The following is a 27,928-nucleotide window of genomic DNA, read 5'->3' as shown; positions in this document are numbered from 1 at the left end:
GGCCTTTAAACATGGGCCTTAAAGGTCAAGTTACAAGCCAGACCATCATATCCAAGGGTCGTACTGTCGTACTTAAGGGTGATACCGTTGTGTTCGAGGGTCGTACCGTCGTGCTCAAGGAGTGAATGCCATCTTCCCTTATCTCTGACTTGTGGCAGGGAGCAACTATCTTGCCCCTTACCCTCAAGACCTCAATTTCACGGTCTGCCTCGCCTCGATTGGAGACGGTCGCGCCAGGGGGAGATGTGTCTTGGTGATCCACAAGTTGTGGCTATGCTCAAGGAGCCGGCAGGGTGGTGGGGTGTGCCTCGCCAGCACATGATGGTTTTGAATTGGTGACCAGCCCGTGGACTGAGAGGAGCCAGCAGAGGTTTCTTGGATGACATGGAGGCTCGTTCACTGCAGGAGGCGCAGGAGGGGATGCAGACGGGTCATAGCATCTGGTGCCTAGCGAAGTAAATGACGTACGACTGGAAACATTAATCATTCCGAGCGTCTGGATGCTCCGGGGTAGAGTGTGTCGCCGTGAAACCCCTGCCATATGCCGGGTCAAAAGGTCAGGTCATCGTGCCTCAGTGCGTCCAAGAGCGCTCGAGGGCTTAGTGATTGATGACTTTCATCCTTCCTGGGGGGTGATGGGCTGTTGCTGAGTCTCATGTTGTTCATGCCTGACAACCGAGCGCAACACAACCTATATGATCAATCATGTTGTCTGAGGTGAAGCTGAACGATAGAATGTCACGCTTTTTTATCTTCGGTGAAACTGTGACTAGAAGGGTGAATGTAGCAGTGTGCGTTGTCACACTCACTGGTGTATTGATGAAGTGTCAGACAGTGGCAGTGGCTGCTTAAGACAGTGTTGACACTTATGTCAAGTGTGTGGGGCTGTGTCAGACGACGGTGGTAGCTGTGTCAGACACCACGTAGCTTCTTGTTATCAGCAGCCACAGCGTCATCAATTTCTTTCATTAATCCACTACCTTGCTACTGTAGAAATAGACCTTTACATCTTTCCTAGCAAGTTTTTTGCTTCATTTCACGTTGATTGTACTTGAGTTTTACGACAAGAGCGGCGAATTTATTGTGTACTCCTATTCATCCCGGGGGCGGTGGCGCAGAAGAGGATACAGCTTGTAACAAAACGTCCAGAGACTGAGCCTCAGTGATTTACCTACACTACATGTTACAGAGTAAGGAAAAATGTTTGCAAGTTGAGGGACTCGGAAACTGAGGAACAATGAGTGGATTGTGTAAGAAAGTATGTAATAGATGAACTACCTACCATAGGCAAAGTTAGGATACTTGTCAAATATATGTTACGAATGAGATGCTTACACATTTTTTGTAATACCTGCTAGAAAGCACCAGTGAATTCATTGATTTTACGACAGTCAAGAGGTAAAGTTGCAGGTTGTGGGAGTAATTTTTTTTGAAGAAACTTACATCTGGTCTTTCATGGCCTCTGGTTGTGCTGTCTTTACATCTTACGAGGATCTGTTCATTGATAACGTATTCAAACTGGTTTATAAATTTGAATGTTGTCTTCCAGGCACTTCTCATCTTTCTCTTCTCCACATTCGAGAAATTCGTATCATTTAACCTCTCACTGTGACTCAGCTTTCTAGATTCTGGCATCATCTTAGCTGCTCTCCTCTAGACCTTCTCTGTTTGTTATTTGAGTGTGGACACCACCAAACTTGAAAAGCAGTATCTATTTTTATCTAATATACGGTGTGAACAGTTGCTAAATACTCTCTTATACAGGTACTCGAATGTCATTCTAGTATTTGCCAGCAGACGTTTTTACTGTGGGGCTTTGGCGACAGGTCATCAGTCTTCAGTCTTCATCGTAATGATTCCAAAAAATGTCAAATGAGCTGCATTAGAATGGATTAGGACAGCGTCGGCTCCCAAATATCTGTCGCACAAAGATTCCTGCAAATTTCTTCTAGCTGAATGAGATTTGTTTCGGGACCGCCTTTCACTATCCTATTCACTTTACTTTATCTCAGACTGAATTTCATCTACCAAGATATCAGACCATACTTTGGATTTGTCTGGATCCCCTTGTAAGCTGATGCTGTCCATCATACTCTACTCCCCGCGTGACCTTGACACCATCGGCAAACATACACAGATACAAGTCTAGTCTTTCTGGTACTTCGTTTACTTAAATGAAGATGAGCAGTGGTCTTAGGAACAAGCCCTGTGGAACCCCACAGGTGACCTCGTATCATTTCGTGAAGACTGACTTAAATCATTTGATTGTTTCCACTCGCGTAGCTTTTCTGTTCATCGTGGGATTGTCCATTTTGGTCCTACCTGAAATACCACCTTTTAGACTAGCCTCATGTGTGTGGCACAGTGTCAAACGCTTTCTAGCAGTCCATATACACACACAAGCCACCCATCATTTTCTTTCGTCCAGAACGAAGCACATCCCGTCATCGAGGTCTAAAAGTTTGCCTCGCATGACCTCCTTTCTCTCCCTCCGTGTTTTCTCTCCATCACGTAATTTCTTCTTTGAAAGTAGACATTCATTTGCCTTCTAGTTATACTTTCCAGTATTTAGTAGACCGCACTCGTTCGAGAGAGTGAACTGTAGTTCAGTGTAACTTTCTACTGGTCTCCCTCACTTGTCTCCTTCCATACGGTGGAGTTTAAGATTTGCCATCTTCCACTCCCCTTGCAACTTTACCCCTCCCTCTAGCAACATCCTGAACAACGTCTCAGGCTGCCTTCTCAAGCGTATCTGCACACAACTTCAGCACACAGAGAAACTCCATTAGCACCATGAGCCATTACATGGGTCAAGGACCTTCAGTAGTCTGTTTATGTGAGTGTAATTACCTGCTGGTACAGTTTGGGGAGAGAGTTCTACTGTAGTGAGGCGGGGTTTTTTTTGTTGTTGTTCTTGAACTTTCCCTTACCTATGATGACAATCTGCCATTAGGGCGGGGCTAGCGCGTAGCGATCGTCGCGGGAAAATTTATAGTCGCGTGAGTTCCATGTCCAGTGTTACGTGTAAGAGAGAGAGAGAGGGAGAGAGAGAGAGAGAGAGAGAGAGAGAGAGAGAGAGAGAGAGAGAGAGAGAGAGAGAGAGAGAGAGAGAGAGCGTCTTTGTTGACTTACCGCCAGCAGTCCACATGTATTTAAAGCAGAACAGAAAGATAGAAACCTGGGACATGGAGGGGAACTTGAGAGCCTCCGTAGTGCAGGCGAACTGCTCTGCCGTCACTAACCCTCCCAAGACTTAGGTGTCAGTGCCTCCCTTGTCGGAAGCTGCCTGCCACTTACTGCCTGTGTGTGTGTGTGTGTGTGTGTAGGTAGGTATTCCGTCAACCAGTCTGACTGTTGACCCAAGGAGATAGATTCTTTTAAAGCCCTGGAGATTACGAGAGCGGCGCAGTGGGGGTGTTGGGGCGCGCTAGAGGGGTTGTGGGGTGGGTGGACGACGCCGGAAACGACCACAAACAAATCACCACTTACCATACTCAACATCTGGACAATTACCCTCGTGAAAAGTTACCATCATTAACCAAGAACTTAGAAAAATGATTCATATTTAATGAGACTCTTTTTATAGATCTTGATAACTTGACAAAATATTTCGCGGACAGACAAGTCAGGTTTTGCATGGAGGGGGAGAAGACCAGATGGTGCCAGGAAAACAGTCAGGAGGCGCGTGAGGGAGACGACCCGACTGAATGCATAAGTGATGGAGGGAATTACAAGGAAGGAGTGAGGTGAGGGGTCTGTCTGACTCAAGGAGAGACACTGCTGACAGGGGAGACAATGAGAAGCACTGAGAGACATTCAGCGCTGGATTAGAGACGCTGATGAGAACTGAGAGACACTTGGAGAGGTAAGAGACAGAGAGGAGGAATAGTGAGGGATACTGAAAGTGAGAGGCATTGAACAGAACTGGAGAACACTGGGAACTGAGAGATACTGATCAATGAGGACAACTGGGAGGCGAGAGACGGTGAGGAAAACTGAGACTTAATGAGAAATGTGGCTGAGGTAAACTAAGGGATAATGAGGGATGGCAGACACCGGAGAGAGGCAGTGTTCAGGGAAACAAAGAGCTGTGGTACACTGAGGAGAGGAGTGAGGGACACGTGGGAGGAGTAAGGGACACATGGGAGGAATGAGGAACACTGGGGAGGAGTGAGGGACACTGGGGAGGAATAAAGACACTGAGTGTGAGTGAGGGAGACTCAGGAAGCGTGAGGAAGAATGAAAATGAGTAAGGAAGACTATTGAGGAGTAAGGGACACTGAGTGGCAGTAAGGTGTACTGAGGGAGAGGGCACATTGAAGGAACAGATACCAGGAGACCTGATGGTCCATAACGAGTTCATTGTTAAACACCAAGACTGTATAGCCAGAGCAGTCAGGCAGAAGGCACCGCTCTACCCACCTGTCCCTCTACCTCAGTTGCCGGTAAAAGGGAATGAGAGAGAGAGAGAGAGAGAGAGAGAGAGAGAGAGAGAGAGAGAGAGAGAGAGAGAGAGAGAGAGAGAGAGAGGAACATGTAGTATGGAGTGGGGACATACTTCCATTGACATTTCACAATAAATTATGGACTGGAAAAGAAACTTTCAAACAAGTTTAACGATCGCGATACTGGAACTTAATTTTGAAAAAAAAAAGAAAAACAGGCGTGAGAATGTAAAATGATATTTGATAAACATGATCAGTTACTGATAACTGATATCAGTGTAGTATTTGTTTAGCCGCCTTGATTTGAAGATGATGATGATTAACAGCATTAACAACATTTGTAGCAACTTGATTCCAAGGTTCACACACTCTGCAATGAAGAAACTTTCCCGCGCGTTTTGCCACATCTTCCTTGTATCTTCATAATGTTATTCCTCGTTACTGAATCCCAGTCGAAATCATGTTGTTGTCGATTGTTTTTTTTTTCTTTAGCAATCTGAAAACTTAGATCTCCTCGGAGTTTGCGCTTTTTGAAAGAGAAAAATATAAGATTTTTTTGAGTCTTCGCCAGGCTTATTTTTGAGTGAAGAAATTAGGTTGGCTGCTTTGCATTCATTCCAGCTTTTCATCATCTTTAATTAGATGTGAGTATCAGAACTGAACAGCGTATTCCAAATGAGGTCTTAGCTAGACGTTATCAAGGATATTGTGTCCGTTATTTTATTGTTTACATATCTGGATATGAATCCTAGCAACTATTGTTTTATGCAGCCAGACATTGTTTACCGTGTTTAAGGTCGTTGTGAATAATCATTCCAACATCCTTTGCTTCTTCACTTTTAATAATGGTTTACTAAGCGTCATGTATTTGTGATCTCTATGAACCTGGCGTGAAATTGCATAACTTTACATTTTTCTTTGAACTTCATTTGTCATGTCTCTAACCACTCCATAATTTTGCCCAAATCTCTTTAAATCTTCAGACAGTTTTTCTATGACTCAGCTGCATCACTCAATTTCGTGTCGTCGGCAAAATCTAAGATTCTACTGGTGAGTCCCGTCTCAAGGTCGTTGGGATGACGATTATGATAAAAATGGGTCTCAGACCTGAACCTTGTGGAGCCTTGCCCGTCGCATGGCAACCAGTCGGATGCTTCCCCACTGAATACCAGTCTTTGTCTCCACATGCAGGATCGTCCTCCTCCTCTGCCGTGAGCTTTGATTCGCACCTCAGTCTTTCACACGGTAATTCATCGAAGGCTCTTACGAAAGTCCAATCATCAGAGGATGCTTTGGAGTCCAGTTGTATACGGCGAGAGAATTCGGTCAGATTCGTTCATCTCTTTATTCCCATAACCGGTTATCAGTTTCTGATCTAGGAATTTAACGATATTGTCTCTGTTGTTTCTAAAAGATTTCCTCAGAACGAGATAAAGGCTGATAAAGGACGGTAATTTGAAGTGCGTATACTGTATACAGTGAGGAACTCTGAGTGGGAGTGAGGGACACTGAGGATAAGTGAGGGATAGTAAGAATTAGCGAGGGACACTAAGGAGGAGTGAGGGACACTGAGGATGAGTGAGGATCAGTAAGAATTAGTGAGGAGTGAGGGACACAGGAGAGGCGTGGAGGATCACCAGCTGGGTACAGTAAGGAGGGAAATGACCACTGAGACCACAGACACGCCAGCGAACCCTGGATGCCACTGAGGAGAGACTAGCAGCCTCGCCTCAGTTGCATGGGAACCTTGCCTTGTGTACCCAGCAATTCATGTTGCCAGTCTTCGCATTCTCGGCGCTTTGACCCCTAAGCTCTTCGCATTCTTAGTACTTTGCGTCCTAAGGACTTTGCATTCTTTGTACTTTGCGTTCTTAGTACTTCGCGTTCTTAGCACATAGCAATCTTAGCACTTTGCGTTCTTAGCACTTCGTGTTCCTAGCACTTCCCTCTGAGGCTTCCACTCCTCAGGGATGGTACCTGCTCCGGTATCATGGTCGTAGCTGGTATTGAACGTGAGCCCCAGATAATCCTTAATCAATTGCATGCATCAGCCTGCCCGCAGGATATATGTGGCACGGGATGGTTACTGGGATGTCCTGCCCGGTACCAGGGCCCCGGTACCTGCATCTGCAGACCGACCGGGACGCCGCTATACCTCTCAGTTAACGTCTCTCGTCCTCAGTGATATAATTCCACACCCAAGATTTATGTTGCCGTATGCTCCTCAGAGACGAAGATCTCCTGTTCCCAGATTTGATATAGAATGTATACAGCCACACACACACACACACACACACATATATATATATATATATATATATATATATATATATATATATATATATATATATATATATATATATATATTCATACTATTTGCTATTTCCCGCGTTCGCGAGGTAGCGTTCAGAACAGAGGACAGAGCCTTTGAGGGAAATCCTCACTTGGCCCCCTTCTCTGTTCCTTCTTTTGGAAAATTAACGATCTCCCTGTGAAGGGTTCAAACCCAGTCCTACCGCATGACAGGCCAGTACGCTAACCATTGGACCACGAGGCGACAAAACCACCCTACCTCACCCCAACGATTTGTCTTTTATTGGATGGTTAGAGGAAAGGAAGACAAGGAGGAACAGGACAAGGGATAGTTTGAAATGGAAGAGAAGACTGAGGTGCGTACAGGTGTAAGATTTTTGATAAATGTAGGTTGTTATATGGAGGCGTGGTTTTTGGTGCCTTATGGTCTGTGAGACAGCCCGTCACATCACGTGGCCTGAGGGGGTACAGAATACATCCTCACGGGTCCAAAGGCAGCATCAGATCAATCCTCCAACACTACCGTAAAGTTGACATACCATTCACATGTACTGGAGGCATGTAACACATGGTGTATAGTCGTCGTTATGCGGTAATAGTTACAGAGAAACTTACAATTCTTATGAGCAATGTGTGAGACGCATAGTATGGGTTCCAGCTTAATGACCATTTAGCAGTTGCCAGACCCTAGATCTAACACTACACACACACACACACACACACACACACACACACACAGCAACACGGAGATATGTGTGACAGTTGTGTTAGGTACAATTGCTTCTCAAGTGTATAATTTCTTCTGACCTTGCGCAGCGCCGCCATCAGCCGCGGCCGCAACCACTATGGTAATGTTTGTGCTCTTCCAGGAAGCTGAGTCGACCAAACGGATATTCAGATACCCTACATCTTCGTTCGATACCAACAAAAGATTTGGATACCCTACATGATGGCTTGACATACTAAGAAAGTGTTTGAAACGTCACGTACCTTCCTCAAGTATATAGTCTTCTCTGAAGTGACTATTTTAAGACTCCCAATCATAGATTAAGACTTTATTGCAATATTTCACATACAGGAACTTATAGTTATCCTGTGGCAGTCTTTGTCAGTTCATGGGTTATTTCATGGGGTAATCCGGGGACTTAAGGGATAAGCTACGACTCTCGGGAGCAGTACCCATAAATATAAGGGGAAACATTGGAATATAAGGCAGTCCTTCACTCGAGGATGAGTATTACGGAAGGAGTGACTCATGCACAGGCCCTGAGAATCTCTAATACTGCGTGAGACTGAGGGGTATTCCCCAGTGGTTAGTGACAATCCCTGGTGGGAAAATGAGGCAGGAGAAAGTCCAGATCAGCCACGAGCCTCTCTGGTAATCCGAGACAAAATTTTGAGCCTCAGGGGGTCCTGGGGAAACCAAGGTAATCCATGACAGATCCGCGTAATCCGAGGGGTAATCCGGAGTATTTCTTAAGGAGATCCGTCACGAGGAACGCTTGGTAATCCCGGAGAAACTGATCTAAATCAGGTCAGGTCCGCAGACGGAAAGGATCTGTGAGGACCCTCGGAGTCTTGAAGAAGCGGGACGATTCATAAGAAGTGAGAGAGAGAGAGAGAGAGAGAGAGAGAGAGAGAGAGAGTATGACGCAAGAGCCGGAAGGAGCATGGGAGAGGGAGGGTGGACGAGGACACGAGCAGTGACGCCAGGACGTGGGACACCGAGCGAGACAGGGAAGCCTGGGAGGACAGGGGGCGGTGTAATCTCAGTCCAGTTTAATTCTGCCACTAACAGCGGCTACTTTACCGTGCCGCCCGCTATGCTCGTCCTGTGAACGATGGCGCACGAGGACTACAGAGGTCACAAAAGGTGTTGGTCAGACCCCCCTAACGGCCAGATACAAGGGATACAAAACGAGGAGATGCTCTTCGTCACGACTAAAGACCAGTTGGTTCTTGTTTCAGGGAAGCAGCAGCAAATGTGTGGCTGAAACTAGACGTATCCCAGACCTCGACAACTGTAGAGATGTGGAATATTCCCACAGAATCTCACAGCAGTTAGAGGCGCTCCGGCCATCTAACGATGTACACAATGAACAATGCGTAGCTATGCTTAGCAAATTTCACGTCCTGAATAGAGGAGCAACAGCATCGCTCCATACACGCTTCAAGTGTGCTGGATTATACAAACAAGGCACAATGCCACGTGTCCAGCCCACATACCTCAGAATACCTGCACCAAACACCTGGCAACACTATACCACTCAGTTTCTAAACTGAACCTTCTTGCGTCCGACCACTTCTTTCGTCTCCCATTAGCCTCCCAATCTTGAAAATAAGATACGTTGTCTTAAAGTCTTTTCACATCGTAGCTGACTCATGTGTTGGATGTGACAGCTAGACATAATCTTAAAATTTTCACGTATCTCGTAATTTACAGCAAAGTGAAGTCTGTGCTGACTGTCCCTAGTTATTAAGAGACGTTGCCAGGCTCTTCGTCTTAATTAATCCCGTGCACCAATTCCAGCGCCCGTCCCAATCCTGAAACCCCACCAACTTCACCCTTCTCCCCAGAATTGTCTCCCTCCATCCCGTGAGGCCCACATGGACAGCAAACCCAACTACCTGCCCCAGCTACCTGCCCTCAGCTGCCACCTGGTTCTATTGTCTCCACCTACACAGAACTTTCTGTAGAAATAAATTTTTTTTTGGTCCATCACCAACATTTTTCACTGGGTCCGCAGGGCGTATTTGCTCGCTTTGGTCCATCAGACAAAGGACCGAGGAGGGTGTGGGGGAGGTGGGTGGCACTGATGAGTGGATGTTACTGAAAGTGGGTTGTAGAGGGTGGGTGTGACCACTAGTGGGCTGGGATAACTGTGGGAAGGTATCACAGCTTGAAGATGGAGTGGGGGTAAGGCAAGACACGTTTGGTACACGGGACATTCAGGGAAGCAGGTCGTTATCATAGTTTGGCGTGCAGTTGTATGTTTGCATTACTAAAGACGGCTATTTATACGTGTGTGTGTGTGTGTGTGTGTGTGTGTGTGTGTGTGTGTGTGTGTGTGTGTGTGTGTGTGCTGGAGGAGCTGTGGTGCCTGCCGTGGCCCACTTCCCTGCACTGGTCTTTGTTGTGGTGCTTGGTGAGCCCGGCCAGAGTTGGCAGTTTAGAGGTTTATTGATTTATTCAGGAGTGGGATCCGGCTCGCGCTCTGATATCTCGGCTCAGTTGAACATAGATATGTTGTCTGGTGCACTAATTATTCCTCAGTGTGTTTCCTGCGCTAGCTGAGGCGGTGGGAATGGAGAGGAGGAACTCGAAACAGGACAGGGAAACGTTGTCAAGTGACGATGGGGGCGGTGAGGGAGCGTCAGAAAGACGACATGCAGGACAGGTTGGGGAAATGGAACGTCTGATAATGGAAAACGAGAGTTTGGAAATGTAATTGTAGCGCCCAGTAAATGGAAACCAAAAAGACATGGCTTCATGGGTTAGTTAGTTTAATCTCTTTGTTTACCAGGCCACAGCGTGTGGCCAGAGCGAAACATTACAGGCACTCAGTAAACATGAACGAGTTACGAGGGTGGGTTGGAAGCTGTATATTGTCAGTACATACATATGAGTATAGCTCAGGATAGAACAGTATCGATATGTATGAACAGTAGAGTAACATATGACTTTGGTCTGATCGTGGGCAGAGGACCCGTGAAACCAATATAGAAACAAATTATTTTTGAGTCAGTCCACACAATATGGACATTCTACAGTACGTAGATACTGTATATGGATGGACAATAGGCCAGTATACAGGCAAGTATCGAGGGTGGAATTGAATTGGGAGTAAGAAGACACCAGAAAAGGTCCATGAAGACTTCGATAGGAAATTAGGGATGCCTTCGAGGGTCTGCAGTGATGGTGTGCTTGAAGCCAACAGCTGTCTCCCGCCTCAGCTTCCTTGACGTAGGACAACCCCAGAGTACATCGGCCACAAGACACCTCCTCCCGCCTGACCACACGACCTTTGCCATTAAACAGGGCGAGGATCGCTAACACGAGGCCTGAACACGTTGAATTATGAAGGGCTTCACCAAGACTCTCACTCGTATACCATTATTTTGCTTTTCTGTGTTCACGTTTCTGAGGGGTGACAGGTCACCACATTTGATTAATAGAAGTCATGGCTCATATTCCATTTTGTTATGCTGGGATCATCATCAATAATCAAATGAAAATTAATCAACCGATTGGCCATGACAGGCAGTCATAACATATTGTAAAAATCCTATAAATAATTATGAATCATTTTATGAACTGGGTGAGATATTGCACCAAATCTTCCGTCATAGCTTGCGTTACTAGTATATTGTACCATTACTGTCCTTCATGGCTCGTTGGTTGGAAACCATTGATGTAAGGTTGATAATCATGATTTATCGTCTATTTACCCTATTCGTCATTAGTTACAACGAGAAAAATATGATTGAGGAACGTACAGCATTGTGTGCAGTCAGAAGAATCGAACACCACTAGTCCCGTGTTGCTGAAGGTCCCTCGTGACACTCGAAGAACATCTTCACTCAGTACTGATGCCATGTCCAGGATGCCACAAGCCGCTGCACCGGAGAATCTATCAGCCAGTAACCTCTCACTCGCTGTGCCAGCTGTTAAGTCAGGAGTGACCATTCTACATGGCATGAAAAAGATGATAATGAATCAAGTCCTGATAGGCCAGAGGCCACGATGAACTGCTCAGCTTGGATCTCCGAGGGAAGAACGAAGCCTATCGTCTTGAAAATCCTCGGAGTTTATCGTGAGGCCGTGGATGATGGCTGAGCCTTGCTGGTGAGGCGCTGGCGTATGAAGTTTTAAAATCACAGTGTTCCCGCAACTGTGTGGGGACAAACTGATATCATATATTACTTCATGAGGAAAAAAAATATATAACTTTCCGTCAAGTTCAGCGATCTTTGATAACCATTTAATTAACCCCATAATGATCTTGATTACTTACACATTACTCCCCCAAGGTATGATAAATAAATAAGCACCAATCTATCAGTTTATCAATTAATGAGTGATGTCTGATTTGCTTCACCAGCTTATTCATTAATGGATTGATATCTGAGCTATGCTCAAGAGATATGTGACTATGTAATGACGTATCTGAGAGAGTTTTACACTCGTGGTGCCCCATCTCGATAACTCATGTCCTCTGGTTGTCCCATCCTTACGTCTTTCGAAGAACTGTTCATTGTCTCCATCATCAGTCTAGGTAACAAGCTTATGGGTTGTGATCAGGTCATCCCTAGCTCTTCTTTCCTCCATCGTTGACAAGTCTAAGGCCAGCGTCCGATCTGCATGGGTTCGAATCTTGGGTATGGTAGTGGGCCATGATAAATGGAAGTCTGGTGAGGTTGTATTAAAGACTCAGTTGGGAGTGCGGTAACATAGTTTTAACTATTGAGCCTACGTTAAAAGAATCATTGAATAACAATATCAGCCAGTAACATTTTCTCCAGCAGAACACAATAGATCCAAGAAGCCATAGATGGTCGCGGAAGTTTGAAAACTAAGTCACACGAGTGGGAAATCTAATCAGAATGAAGCAAACGTCAGTTAACCGACAGTTATAGAGTTTAGTAACAAATGGTCAAAATATTTTCCCGAACAACTGAGTAATCATTACCTGAGTGCGTACAGCCTGGCATCGTCTGGTGGGAGATTTTGTAACGAGAACGATCGTCTGGTGGAAGATTTTGTAACGAGAATGATTGCCTGCTGGAAGATTTTGTAACGAGAATGATTGCCTGCTGGAAGATTTTGTAACGAGAATGATTGTCTTCTGGAAGATTTTGTACCGAAAACGAATCATTGGAAGGCCTCCTTGGCTCCAGCTGATGCTCATTTGAAGTGAGGGAACACATTACAACACCTTCCTTCCTTGGTACTGCGAGGAGAGGTGTGTCTGCACCTATATCTTATGATAGATCGTAGGAAACACCATCCATACACATGGCACGATCTTCTCTCGTGAAATCCTCCGGCGACCTCGCTGTACATTCCTGGTTGACGAACTCTCTATCTAATTCGTCAAGGAGTATGAGTCTTGTGGGTACGGAGGGTCACTGTGACATCATAGCTTAGTTAGTGTTGTTATCTGATGAACTGTTTCATAGTGTTATTGTCAGAGGAACTGTTATAAACGGTTCCTGTTAGATGAACTGTTCCGTAGTTCCGGTGTTCTCAGATTGACTGTTTCAAACTGTTCCTGTTAGATGAACTGTTTCCTAGCGTTGCTGTCAGAACAAACTGTTTCATAACGTTCCTGTCAGCCGAACCATTTCAGCAGATCACTCGAACACGGGTCTGGGAACGGACCCCTGGACTGCTGCTGTCATCATCTTTACCTCCTGGTCATTATCCTTATTGTTGTTGGCCCGTGTTATTGACGGGTGGGGGGTTGGGTGGGGCAAGGGGTTCAAGGGAAAGGGAAAGGGAGAACGGGATAAGAGAAAGGGATGGGGAACAAAGGGGATGGATGAGAAAGTAAAAAACAAGAATGGGGAAGGGAGATGGAGCAGAGAGAGGGAGGGTGGCGAAGCAAGACAAATGAGAGATTACAAGGGAGGAAAGGGTGTAGGGAAGGAGAGAAGAGGGAGAGAGATGCCTGGCAAAACAGAGCGTAGGAATTAATGAGAGAGAGAGAGAGAGAGAGAGAGAGAGAGAGAGAGAGAGAGAGAGAGAGAGAGAGAGAGAGAGAGAGAGAGGAGGGGGAGAGAGAAAGAGAGAAACTCCAATGAATGAGAGATGAGCCACCAGCCAGTGCACCTCAGCCTATAGCGGCCTGGAATCCTCCACCCACCCACACGCTCCCCGCCCTCCCACACTCCACCATCCACCCACACACTCTCCGTCCTCCACACCCCGCCATCCACCCACACACTCTCCGTTCTCCACATTCCACCATCCACCCACACACTCACCGCCCTCCACACCCCGCCACCCTCCCACACACTTCCCGCCCTCCCAGATTGTTTCAGTAATTCGGGTTGTTAATGTTTACTGTACAGTCTTACCCTTGAGAGATTCTGTCTTTTGTCTTGCTCTAAGCGTACACATGAGCTGAGTGAGTGGCCCGTATATTATCATCTTTTGCACTTAATTCTACCAACTGTATCCTCTTATCTTTTAGAATATTTCTTTTTTCAATTTCATTTCCTCTGAATAACTTTATTGTATTCTTTCCCAATACTTTCCTTTGTCTCTTCTTTTTTCCCTTCATAATTCTCTCTATATTTCAATTACGGCCCGGCCTTGATGTGGGCTTTTGTCCGTGAGTGGAGCCTCCATCGTAAAAAATAAGGAAAAAAAATTGACATATTCGAAGATAATTGCCCCCCATTGCAATCTTTTATCTACGTGTTTGACTCATTTTTGTCAAGACTTCAATAAGTAAGAGGAGTGGAAGTACTGAAGCTGAGGAGGTCGGCAACCTTAGTAGCTCTGGTGGGAAGATTAGCGTCTCGAGTTCGGGTCCGTCCAGCATTACGAGCGGCGTAGTCTGATAACATAGTGCAGTTTACTGTGTGTCCGGGTCGACACGTCCCCTGGTGGTGCCGGCAGCACGCAGCTCATTGTGGGAGAGATACGAGGGGTTTATGATACTGGTGGGGTGAGATACTGCTAGGTGGTGTGGTCGTGGCTCCTTACTCGGAGATGCTCTAGCCTCTTGAGCTACGACGGTACGACCCCTGGGTATGATGGCTTGGCCTCTGACCTGACCCTTAGGGGCAGAGCAAAGGCCAGGCAGAAGGGGATAAAATGACGTCCTTAGCGTCACCACCACAGAAGACACTCAGCAAAGTTTAGACTCCTGCAGGTTAGCCTTTTGATATCTCCCTGATGCACCATCATGTCTTCTTCCGATTGAATCATCCACCACTTTCGAATGAACCACACTTAACCTTTGTTGATAGAAACCCCAGCTTGTTTGAGGTAAACCATTTTGCCACCACTTTTCAGCAAAAAGATATCCCCTTCCATGTACAAATGAATCCACCTCTGCCCCTTCCAATAGGTCACTTTCCTCCTACTTCTGATAAAGTGCCTTTTCTCATTATCTGATGGAAGTCCTGCCCCTTTCTACCAGATTTCCCCCTTCTTGCGCCCCTCATAAATATCCCAGTCTTCAACCATTTGATAAAGACTGAATAAAAAGTGGGATCACGGCCCACTGCCGGGTCCCCTGCCCAACTATTCACATTTCTGACAAGAGGAAAAAAACTACTTTCTTTCGGATTATAAAAGAAATCTATCAAATCCTACCTCGGGGGGAATTGACTGGAGCCATTCAATGTTCGTGGCTATGAGAAAGAGAGTGTAAGTGTGTAGTTACTCCTTAGAGATAACAGGAAGTCAGACATATGTAGAGTTGTCAGTACTGGGCTGTTGACGGTCGGCTGTGATAATTCGCTTTTCTCTCTCTCGTAATTGTAAACTACCTGACATAGTTAAGTTAGACGGATGGGGAAAACGTAACAATCGACATATGAGTTTTTTTTATTTCATTGTCAAAAGTTTTCGTGTAAAATCATGATAAAGGACATGATAGAAGAGAGATGAGGATATAACGATTATAAGACATCACGAGTGACTGAGAAGTGTGGAAAAAAAAACGTGGTATTGCAATAACTGTCTTCTTTCCCTCCTTCAAGCTATCACGGCTGATATTTATGAGAGATCTTCTTGGCAGATGTGAGTGGGCGTATTGCAGCCATTCCCCATCTTTGGTCTCCTCTTCCTTTCTTCATAGTCTGGAGAGAGTGACGAGAGAGAGTAACGAGAGAGAGAGAGAGAGAGAGAGAGAGAGAGAGAGAGGACGTGTATCGGTAGATAAGGAGTAGTGGTTGTCCTGCTCACGTCGATCCGTGGAAACCTGTCTCTCGTGTGTATAAACGGACGACCAGTATACCTCACTCCCCTGAAACACAACGTACCATAAACATTGTGCCTTTCCCAGCAGTGCAGACGACCAAGCAGTAAAGCTAACCCTTGTAGAGAGAGGGAGAGAGAGGAACCCATAACCAGTGTCCCCCTCGTGCCCCGGCAGGTCGGGACCTGTGGGTGATGGTGTTGTCAGCGTCGCCCTACGAGCACATCGTGGGTCAGCCCAACGTCAAGTACGTGGCCAATATGCACGGCAACGAGGCCATCGGGAGGGAAATGCTTCTGCATCTCATTGAGGTAAGACCGCTGCCTCAATGGTCTGGGTCGTGTCTCTCCCTCCCTACTGTAACTGATCGACGTGTCTGCCACCAGTCAGGACAGTCATTCCACCCTCACCCCCTACATGTCTACCACCAGTCAGGACAGTCATTCCACCCTCACTTACTACATGTGTGCCACCAGTTAGGACAGTCATTCCACCCTCACCTACTACATGTGTGCCATCAGTCAGGACAGTCATTCCACCCTCAACCCTTACATGTCTACCACCAGTCAGGACAGTCATTCCACCCTCATCCCTTACATGTCTGCCACCAGTTAGGACAGTCATTCCACCCTGGTTTTTCACATTTAACGTGTGACTTTTTCCTTTTAATCAATCTACATAAATTCTCTTTCAGATGAGCATCACATGTATTACCCTGTGTTGACGACTCATTCCTTTACATCAGCCTCACATCCCAAGGATTTTTTTTTTTTTTACATCGCTTTTACTTAATTTCTTTTTACATTTTTATTTATATACCTTTATCTATCTCACCATTAAGTTAGTCGCATCTCATCTTCTCGTGGGTGTGTCTAGCACCTTCATATAGACAGGTAGATCAGTCTTATTCTTTGCCTGTCTGTGTAAATAGATTTCATAGATGGATAGATAATGACAGGAGAACAGGTAGAGAAACGAAGAGCAAAGGGTCAGTGATTTTGTTCATAACGCGTGATTCCTCTTGATGTATGAGATGTACGTAAACAGACGGATGAAGAGAGAGATGTACAGGTAAACAACAGAGAGTTATACAGGAAGGCAAATAGATTGGTTAATACATAGACAAAGTGTCTTTCATCAAATTCATCGGTCATGTCCCTTGTTTTCAAGCGTTTCTAAATGGAAACAGATGGGTATATTGATAGATAGACAAATAGATAGATATATAGGTGAACATATAGACAATCAGACACATAGAGGCAGCAGCAAGTTATTCATTTGAACAGTGACATTATCTACTGTTTTGGTTGAGGAGAAATTAGTCATTGATTCGATAAAGAGAGACATTGGTTATTGATTCAGTTAGAGAAAAAAAATGATCGTAAATGGTTGTTAGATATAGATTGTCACAGCTATCGCTGCTTTGTTTAGGATAAGACATAATGCTCACTGATTTGGTTGGCCTGACACACAATACACAATGGATCAGTTGACTGAAACACAAAGCACAGTGGTTCCGTTAGACTGAGACACAATACAAATTGGTTAGGTTAGACTGAGACACAGTACACAATGGTTTAGTTAGCCTGAGACACAATACACAATGGTTCGGTTAGACTGAGACACAGTAAACAAAGGTTCAGTTAGACTGAGACACAATACACAATGGTTCAGTTAGCCTGAGACACAATACACAATGGTTCGGTTAGACTGACTCAATACACAATGGTTCGATTAGACTGAGACACAATACACAGTGGTTCGGTTAAAGAGGGAGAGAAGATTGTCATTCAGGGGTTCTATATCTGAATTGGGGTCGCCCATCTCCCCGTTGCAGTATCTGGCGAAGAACTACAGTAGCGACGAGTACGTGCGGTGGCTGCTGGACAACACCAGGATCCACATCATGCCCTCCATGAACCCCGACGGCTTCGAGGTGGCCAGGGAGGGCACCTGCCAGGGCGGCCAGGGCAGGTAAGGTCACACTAGAGGTCACAAGGAAGAGGAAAATGAGTATGTGGGAAGCGAGGAGAGAGAGAGAGAGAGAGAGAGAGAATGTGACGGGTAAAAACACACACACCCCCCACATACACACCTACGCGTCGCTACCACTGACTAAATGATTTAGCGAGGCTTTCGGACGGTTGCTCGTGGATGTTCCACTCCTCCCGGCAGCTAGGGTCCAGGAATCCTCGTCTGGAAATGAGATGTCTTAATCACGTACAGAAAGTAAAACTCGTAACGTGCTTTGCATAGGTGATCCTACGTAAGTATATATATATTTTTTTCTTTCTCTCCTTCTTTGAGCTTCAAATCCCAAAGCATTCCAAACCGGGCAGCCAGCTCGAAGCCAACCCATCCATTCCTTGCACATTTATCCTTTTTGAATAGGTCAGTGAATGGTTGCCTGGCGTAGACTGGAACGTAGATATTAAACATGTACAAGATTCAGTGACGGGGCAACACGAGTGTAAATTCCTCTCCCCGTGCCACATAGACAGTCACCACATCCACTATCAGCACTTACCCCAGCCTTTCCCCGGCACACAGGTACAACGCCCGCGGCTTCGACCTAAACCGCAATTTTCCGGACTACTTCAAGCAGAACAACAAGCGGAACCAGCCGGAGACGGAGGCGGTGAAGCAGTGGGTCTCCAAGATCCAGTTCGTCCTCTCGGCCAACCTGCACGGCGGCGCCCTCGTCGCCTCCTACCCCTTCGATAACTCCCCCAACACCAGTAAGTACTCGAGGGAAGGTTCTTCTCTGCTCACATAGAAGATAGGATGCCTGCTGGTTAACAATGGTATATTACCGAAAATGATCCTGAATTATATCTTTTAGGATTATAATAGATATATTTCTGTACATTGTCATTTTATGTGGTAAATTATAGTTCAGTTCTTAAAGATGAAAACTGACTGTGATAGTTTTATATTCATAGGAAATTAACTTGTATATCAGAAGGGGAACATAATGATTTAGCTTGCAGTACTAACACAATGTGTATGTCTTGGGAGATTTTCGATTCGGAGAAAAACAGGTTTATTTCAGAAAACGAGGAATTAAGATACTGCTAATCTTAAAGGTTAGATTTATCCATATATGTCTAACAATGTTGAAATGTGTGACGCTTGACATCCTCAAAGCCCATGCTGTTAACACACTCTCAGGTTAGGGAACACTGACCAGACCAGACCAGACCACTGGTGTTACTCTAACATTACAACTGTGCGATATTTAACAACATTAATCCTCATTATAAGGTCCCAATGGTGAATATCTGTGTTTTTGTATGTCTTTTTGTACACACCCACACACACACACACACACATATATATATATATATATATATATATATATATATATATATATATATATATATATATATATATATATATATATATCCCTGGGGATAGGGGATTAAGAATACTTCCCACGTATTCCCTGCGTGTCGTAGAAGGCGACTAAAAGGGGAGGGAGCGGGGGGCTGGAAATCTTCACCTCTCGTTTTTTTTTTTTTCTTTAATTTTCCAAAACAAGGAACAGAGAAGGGGGCCAGGTGAGGGTATTCCCTCCAAGGCCCAGTCCTCTGTTCTTAACGCTACCTCGCTAACGCGGGAAATGGCGAATAGTTTGAAAAAGAAAAAATGTATAGTGTGTGTGTGTGTGTGTGTGTGTGTGTGTGTGTGTGTGTGTGTGTAAAACCACAAGGAAACAGAAGATACGAAGTACCAAGCGCTTCTGTATAATCACATGGTCAGGACTGAATACAGATAAAGAGAACCAGAATATGATACACCAGCCGCCACTGGACGGGCTGGCACATGAATTAAGAAACAGGTGAATGGATTAGGGCACAGGTCACCTAGGATGACCTTGCCTCTGTCAGGTTACAAACTCAGGTTAACCTATGGTCTGGGAAATGTATTTACAATTTTTTCACTTAAGTTATCTGATTTACATAAACCAACATCTTTATTCATACTAATATCTCTGATATGTTTCATAAGAGACAGTTCAACTATATGTACATCCATTACTGCGTTTTTTATATATGATAAGGCTTTAGTCAATCGGATGACCATAGTCTTTGAGGTAAATAGTACATTGGATTCTTGACCATACCTAAGACTGTTTTGATGTTGTTTAACCCTGATAGTAAGAACCTTACCAGTTTGACCAATGTAAACCTGATCACACTCTTTACAGGGGATAATGTACACACATCCCTTCTGGGAAATTATAGAGTTTCTGATAAGACTTTCCCGTATTATCATTGCTGAAGACTACATTTATGATATTTCTTTAGCAAAAGAGGAGCATTAAACAGGCTCTCACAGAGTCACATTAGGGTAATGCTAAAAGATTTTTGCTCACAAATGGTTCTTTAGGCTGAACATTGTAAAAAGACTCGCCAGCAAATCCAGCAAAATTACAAGCATAATCAAAGAAATGTTTGGGATGCTGTAATTTTTAAACACTGTCACTGATACCGCAGAGTTCATCATTGAATTCTTGAAAATATATGCGAAGCCCTCTAAGAAGCATTGGTGAAAACACAAGAACGTTTCTTATCACACATGGTAGAGATGTTAATACGAATCAAAATGTTGTTTTTTATGAATCAGATAACTTTACAATTGAAAAAATTGTCGATATATTTCCCAGAACATATGTTAACTTGAGGTTGTGACCAAAGAGAGGTGAGGTCATCTTAGGTGACCTATGCCCTGATTCCTTCACCTGTTGATTAATTCATTCCCCAGACCCGCCCACTGGCGGTTGGTGCATTATACTCTGGTTCTATTTATCTGTTTTCAACCCTGACGTTGTGATTATACGAAAGCGTTTAATACTGCGTATTTTCCGTTTCTTTGTGGTTCTACCTGCATCTTATGTACACTTGGTACTTGTGTACTATTTGCATATACATATATATATATATATATATATATATATATATATATATATATATATATATATATATATATTTTTTTTTTTTTTTTTTTTTTTTCATACTATCCGCCATCTCCCGCGACAGCGAGGTAGCGTTAAGAACAGAGGACTGGGCCTTTGAGGAAATATCCTCACCTGGCCCTCTTCTCTGTTCCCTCTTTCGGAAAATTAAAAAAAAGAAAAAAAAAACGAGAGGGGAGGATTTCCAGCCCCCCGCTCCCTTCCCTTTTAGTCGCCTTCTACGACACGCAGGGAATACGTGGGAAGTATTCTTTCTCCCCTATCCCCAGGGATAATATATATATATATATATATATATATATATATATATATATATATATATATATATATATATATATATATATATATATATATAACAAAGGCAGTGGTCAAAATTACACAGAAAAATTTTATGTCTGACGGTGACAAGACAGTGACCGGTTGACGTTAGTGTGTGGTAGTGATGACCTGGCCTGACCCAGGCTCTATGTTGCTGAGCCTCACAGACCGCTGCACTAACCTGTGTAGCCTCACTAACCTAAGCTCATGAGTAGTAACTCACGATTGAATGGGGGGTTGGGGGTTCTTCCTGTGGAGACTACCAGCTCTTGAGATATTTCTGTAAACTCTTTCATTTCATATAAACTGATGCCCAAGATCTCCACCGTTTTACTAACTCCATTCTCTGTATCATTTATAGTCAAGGACTGCAAGCTGAAGCCCTTGTGTGCAGGTATTTTCTCTAAGCAGCCCCGTCATTACTGCCTTGCCTTGCCCACACCTCTAGGTTGGTCGGTATCGCCTGCAATGCCTTAGCCACAGTTCACCACCCTAGGCTCCCCCCGTGGCTGTAGAGGACTAGGCTGCCAGCGTCAGCCTCGGTCCTGTGTCCGTGTTCATATCGTTTTGTTGTCTAGAGATTATGATTATTATTTTTCAATGGCAAAGACTTAAACCTTTTGGGCACAGTTCTATGTTCTTGGTTCATCAGAGAACCATCTGTAAATCCTGCATGTTTCTCACTGTAGAGATAAACCTCGGCGGTGATGAGATCCCTCGACTTTTCAGACACTCAGAGGTAACTTGTGTACTCATATGGAATGACATCCTTCAGATAGACCTCAAAATCATTTGCTCGGAAGATCAGAGTCCAGGCAAAAGTTCAGGTGACTCAGGAGAATCCTCCTTAACCCGGCTCCTTCAACTTCAGGTTCTCCTGGCGACCAGAATCTGAAGAAAAAATAAATCGTTGACTTTTTCTCGACGCATTTACATTATGTAGATTACACACAATTACTGCTTCAGGCGTAGGGAGAGTGAGAGAGACGTTAAGGTAGTGTGGATCGTTCCTGTTCCTTACTCCTCTTCTGTTCCTTCACATATTGAACCAAGGATCATAGTTGCCAGTGTTCCTGTTGAGCCTTCTCTGTAATAGTTCACTCATTTCTTCCGTGCGGCGTCTTCTCTCTCTCTCTCTCTCTCTCTCTCTCTCTCTCTCTCTCTCTCTCTCTCTCTCTCTCTCTCTCTCTCTCTCTCTCTCTCTCTCTCTCTCTCCATCCTTTCGATGCACCGTTTTGCCAGTAAAGGTCCAACGTCAGATTTTCAACCTTCAACACCTCGTCAGTTACCTCAACAATTTTCTTTCAGGACTGAACTATGTCCCATTTGAAATTATTTCCACCAAATGACTCAAAAGACACAGTCATACAGTGAGGATTGACTTGTCAAGCAGAGTCAGTCAAGCCTGACAGGGACGGTGTAAACTTAAAACAAGCAGTAACAAAAGAAAGGACAAAAAGTGATGTGCTTTGTAAGTTCTACATCGGTTTTCCGAGAGCGTTTGTACTTTTTCAGTGTCCTACGAACTGTTTTATTACCCATTTAACCTCTGTCAAATGTCTGCGGATATGTGAGAATTGTCACAAATTGCAGCTCTCGACTGGACTGAGCTACTGCGTATCTTAAACGCATCGCAGGGCGAGGATGGTAGGGAGGAGGTCGATTTTAGGAGCGGTGAGTTGGGTATTTGTTGACATTTGTGAGATGCTGCTTTGTGATTGGCCAAGCGTGTGATGACGTCATGCTTCCATGTTGCTTCCCAGGCAGAGTGGGAGTGTTTGTGCTGTCGCTGATGGAACCGAGCACATCTTAACTAACTTCTGTGATGTCTGACAGATATGGTCACAAGGCGTCTAGCTCGGTGGCTTTCTGATTTAATTAGATCATTTGCAAGATAGCGAAATCTTGTCTTGATATGAATAGGTTGTATAGAAAAAAGCAGGTAATGAGGAGACAGCAGAGAGAGATGTGTTGTCATGAGACAGTTCCCTCACTAGTCGTGGATGTTGTTCACAGTAATTAAAGCGAAGACATTAAAAAACAATGAGTAAAAAGAAGTCTACGTTAATTAAAACCTCTAAGAACAAAACCCAAACTTTCGATCTAAATATGTAACATAATATTTCTCTAAATACTGAAACAAGTCGATACTGCACGGTGAAATACGTTGGCATGGTCCCTATCCCGGCTTGCTACCGCTCCAGGTAACTCCCCTGCTTGCTGGCATCCTTGCTCGCTGGCATCCTTGCTCGCTGGCATTCTTGCTCGCTGGCTTCCTTGCTTGCTCTGCTCGCATCCTAAGCTTCTGCCGTCTCAGTTCTTTGTTTTTCTGCAACCGTGAAGCCGTGCAGACCGTTTTGTATTGTATCTATGAGTGTCTTATTGTTGTCTTGATATTGATATTTGTATCTGTGCTTTTGTGATGTTTATAGTTGTAAGGCAAGATCTTTTAGTATATTGTATGTTATGTATGTAGTCATGTATGGTATGTTTGTATGTGTTGTACATAAACCTCAATACCAGTAATCGTTACCTTTCGTCCTAAATAAATGATAATTAATATCTAACATAATTATTAACTCCAGATAATAAATTACAACAACCTCTGTTTTAAATATATTGTTCACTTGCATCCAGAGCTTATCATAAGTGAGGGAAACAGTGCCGAATATTATTCGTTATTAGTTAATTACTCGCTTCCCACAACTTGACTTCTACTGACTCACTTCCCTACAACCCAGCTCCCATATCTGCCTACTACACCTACAACTCATCTCCCACATCTGCCTACTACACCTGCAACCCAGCTCCCACATCTGCCTATTATATCTATAACCCAGCTCCCACATCTGCCTATTATATCTATAACCCAGCTCCCACATCTGCCTACTGCACCTGCAACCCACCTTCCACATCTGGAGCCCCATAACCCAGTTGTCACACCTGGAATCCTACAACCCAGCCCCCATAAATAGACCCCCGTTAGAAGACGCCTACAACCCACTGCAGCAGCTACAACCCCACAGCCTATCTCCAACAGCTCATCCTTATCCACCACACTTCAACCTGCAAAGCTCCTTCCTACATATTGGCTCCCACAATCTTGTGCCCACAATCCTCACCACCACAACTACTGCCACCACCATCATCATCACCACTTCTGCCACCACCCCTAATTGTCGTTACCACTACAGCCACCACCAACCACCGCCCAATTATCATCACCAATACCGTCACCCTTGATCTCTACCACTTCACCACCACCAGCACCACCATCATCACCTACACCACTCCTGATTCCTACCACTTCACCACCACCACCACCACCACCCCAAACCACCACCACTTCCCCAGATCACCACCACCCCTGATCACCACCACCACCAGCAAGCCCTGACCCCAGTGTTCACGCCTCCTCCTCCAGTCTTCCAGCAGTACACGTCCACCCCGTCGCTCACGCCTGACGAGGATGTCTTCAAGCACATCTCCAGCGTCTACTCCTTCAACCACGGCACCATGCACCTGGGCCTCCCCTGCAAGCCCGGGGCGCCCACCTTCTCCAACGGTACCACCAACGGGGCAGCCTGGTACCCGCTAACAGGTAGGTCGTCGAGGATCGTGCCACCCTTGACTAGTGCGGTGTTGTGGGTATGGCAATCCATACCCCGTACACTGGTATGTTCTGTCTTGGTACCACTACCCATTACAAAACTCCCTCTTCTTCCTTATTGTGTTTGTTGCGGTAAGTCTTACCCACCCTCACCTGTTATCGCTATGTAGTCTTGTGATGTTTGTGTGTGTGTGTATGTGTGTGCGTTGGGGAGGGGTAGAGTTCTACACTCGTGAGGCCCCGTCTCCTGTACTTTTTTTTTTTATTCATGAGATGGTTTTATCCGCTTTCCTGCTGTTTCGCATATGACTCCGCGAGTGTGATACCTCTTGATGGTATGTTCTTTTGATAGATCTCTATATTTGATTTGATATCTTTCTTCATCGGAGCGAGAGGTTTTGCTTTTCATATGTTTGTTCTTATTCGTTTTTCTCAAACAATAAACAACACAACAAATTCCGTGATCCATGAGCCGTTTGACTCGACCTTGATTCGGTACATTCGACTGTTTATTTATCATTTAAGCCTGTTTAAAGATTTTGTGAAGTTGAAGATCAATAGATTCAAAAACGAATATTTTGGGCTGCTGCTCCTTACAGTTTCAGTTATTTATACAATGTACAGGATTGATATATGATCTGAACCCTTTCTGGAACTGTACTGGGGTTAAAAACCACGAATGAGATTGCTTTTTTGTCATTATTCGGCTATATTTTAGCCATTCTACAGGAAATCTGACACAGAGATGTCTCTTAACAAGCCTCACACCAAATCATTTGTAATTTGACCTATTTTGGTTATTCTGTAGGGGGTCAGAGGTTACAGAAAAGCCCTATTTCTTCATTACTTGGACATGTTTGTCCACAGACCTCTCATAACAGTGTTGACACATCTGTGTCAGAGCATCTTAGTCGTTTGTAGAGGCTAGAGTTTCAGATAAATCAAAGATTCTCGCCATTATTCCATTTTTCTTGATTGTCACAATTTGCAACGTCTGAATTGATCTTGATGAATGTCTTGATACAAAGATATTTAAAGCGTAAATGGAAGGCGACATACTGTATTCTTGCGCGAATGTTAGCCTTTTTAAGTACATTACGTAATTTATCTAGTTATTGTTGTGGTACCCCTGTACAAGCCTGGAATAGCAAACCCTTCGTTTATAAGTTAAAATCGTATCTTGTACTGATATGTTGTGTGATACCGTATCACTGATATGCTGCTCTTGATTGCAATGTGGGGTGTTTTTTTATGATTAATTCCTCTGGTGCCACCGCCATACTGCAAGACTCATTCCTTCATGAAATAAATGGTCCTTCGTTGAGAGTCGATTTTTAGCTCGTGGGAGCCCCGTCATATATTACATTTACAATGATGTCTTCCTCCTTCATTGTGTAGTTATATTTGTTAAATGAAACATTAATCTTACGTTGTCGCAAAGACCGTTTTTTTTTTTTTTTTCTTCTTTTTGGTGGGGGGGCTTTTTTACAGTGTAAACTTCTCCGAGCTGTAAGTGTTGATAGTGGTGGGCCCTTATGAAGAGACAGGCGTGCCTCCCTCAGGGTCAGGCTCAGTGGTCCTCCAGTGTCACCAGTAAAGTGCCACTCTAAAAACCTTTGCCTGCGACATTGGGTTTGTGTTGGTTGTGACAACGTCCAGTGTTCACGTGCTGGAAACAAACACATCATTCCTCAGTCTCTTGATCTATTAGTACATGTTTGGCGTGGCTCAGTTCCTAGTTTTCATCGGCTCTGACGGCTCATCCATCTGAGTCTGTGCCGCCCAGAGCTGCGGTAGAGGGAGGTGATGACTGTGTGTTGAGAGTGTTAGAATCAACGAGAGCTAAGAAATACAGTACGTACAGAGGAGCATAAAGGCTGTAAGTTTACGGCCCAAACTAACAAAGAGTAAGTGGTCTGTGTTGTAGAAAGGAGAGAGAGAGAGAGAGACTGTCACCACCAAGATAGTAAAAATAGCTCATTTCAACAACCACAGTCAACCAATCCCCCCTCACCCAATAGGGGCCACTTCACCCACAATCGGTTTGCTCCCTTACCCACAATCGGCCCATTCCCTCCTCCAACTCGGCCCACTTCACCCCACACTCGGCCCACTCCACCCGTCCTTGTTTTTCTCCAAGATTAATTCCTGGCTAATTACGTCTGGTAGCAACCTCTTGTACACGCTCCCGAGGCCCGACGACCTCATTATGGCTGTAATTGTTTCTGGCTTTGTTCGCTCAGACCTTTCCCCCTTCCCGTCGTACGAGTGGTGATGTAACAACCTTTTAAAGGAAGAAACTTGAGAAGTGATTTCTCTGGTATCACAACTTTAAATGAGACGTGTCGCACACTATTTTTTCCTTAGGTAGAATCGTGTTTAGCATATTGAAAACTCCCTAACAGATGATTTCTGCGGTAACTTTTCACTTGCTCAACTAAGGAACACTGAAATCTCCTCTGTCCCTTAATGTAGCGAAAGATAACGTTTTTTTTATCATTCGATTTATTTATCTGGGCCATCCTCTCTCTCTCCCTGTCACTTACACACACACACACATACACACTGTCCGTCTCTGCAGGTGGGATGCAGGACTACAACTACGTGTGGCACGGATGTATGGACATAACCATCGAGATGTCCTGCTGCAAGTACCCGACGGCCGACCGGCTGCCCAAGTTCTGGGAGGACAACAAAAAGGTCAGTCCATCACCATGGAGCACTGGTCCTTCCCTCACAGTGTTCGGCCTTCCCACACAGTGTAAGGCAATCCCCTCACAGTGCAAGGCCTTTCGTCACAGAGCTGGGTCTTCCCTCACACTGCTGGGCCTTCTCTCACAGTGCTAGGCCTTCCCTCACACTGCAAGGCAATCCCTCACAGTGCAAGGTCTTCCCTCACAGAGCTGGGTCTTCTCTCACACTGCTGGGCCTTCTCTCACAGTGCTATGCCTTCCCTCACAGTGCTGGGTCTTCCCTCACAGTACAAGGCCTTTCCTCACAGAGCTGGGTCTTCCCTCACTCTGCTGGGCCTTCTCTCACAGTGCTAGGCCTTCCCTCACAGTAACTAGCTTAACTTTAAGTTTCTTTTCATTCATACATCAGTAGAGATGGAGGGGTTTGTCTTATTTACGAACCGGCCAATATCGTCTGACGCACGCCACAATGATGTACGTCTTGGCTCACCTCTGCAGTAAACCATAAATCCATATTACTACAGAGATTTCTCTTGCCAGTACACCTAAGAGGTTTGTCTTAAGTTACAGTGTAGGAGAGACTGATACTATATTCACATCGCTTGGAGCTGTCAACTCCAGAGGGGTCTGGAAAC

The 27,928-nt window shown here is 44.8% G+C and overlaps 1 protein-coding gene across 13 annotated transcripts in view; it reads left to right on the top strand.

Moving 5' to 3' along the window:
• The window catches only part of LOC139750261 (carboxypeptidase D-like), a 273,624-nt gene that overhangs the window by 219,226 nt on the left and 26,470 nt on the right, over nt 1–27,928 (top strand). For 10 of the 13 annotated variants that reach the window (XM_071664819.1, XM_071664823.1, XM_071664814.1 and 7 more), the window contains 6 exons: nt 15,872–16,005; nt 17,532–17,668; nt 18,245–18,432; nt 22,584–22,664; nt 24,415–24,591; nt 27,182–27,300. In XM_071664819.1, coding sequence (XP_071520920.1) covers nt 15,872–16,005; nt 17,532–17,668; nt 18,245–18,432; nt 22,584–22,664; nt 24,415–24,591; nt 27,182–27,300 — 836 coding nt within the window. Of the gene's footprint in view, nt 1–15,871; nt 16,006–17,531; nt 17,669–18,244; nt 18,433–21,351; nt 21,385–22,583; nt 22,665–24,414; nt 24,592–27,181; nt 27,301–27,928 lie in introns of all 13 variants that reach the window. The other 3 variants (XM_071664826.1, XM_071664828.1, XM_071664820.1) reach the window with 2 other exon arrangements.

Source organism: Panulirus ornatus, chromosome 9, assembly GCF_036320965.1.
Source record: "Panulirus ornatus isolate Po-2019 chromosome 9, ASM3632096v1, whole genome shotgun sequence".
NCBI classification, from domain to species: Eukaryota; Metazoa; Arthropoda; class Malacostraca; order Decapoda; family Palinuridae; genus Panulirus; species Panulirus ornatus.
Note: the sequence above shows the minus strand (reverse complement) of the source record. Positions and strands in the feature narration are given on the sequence as shown.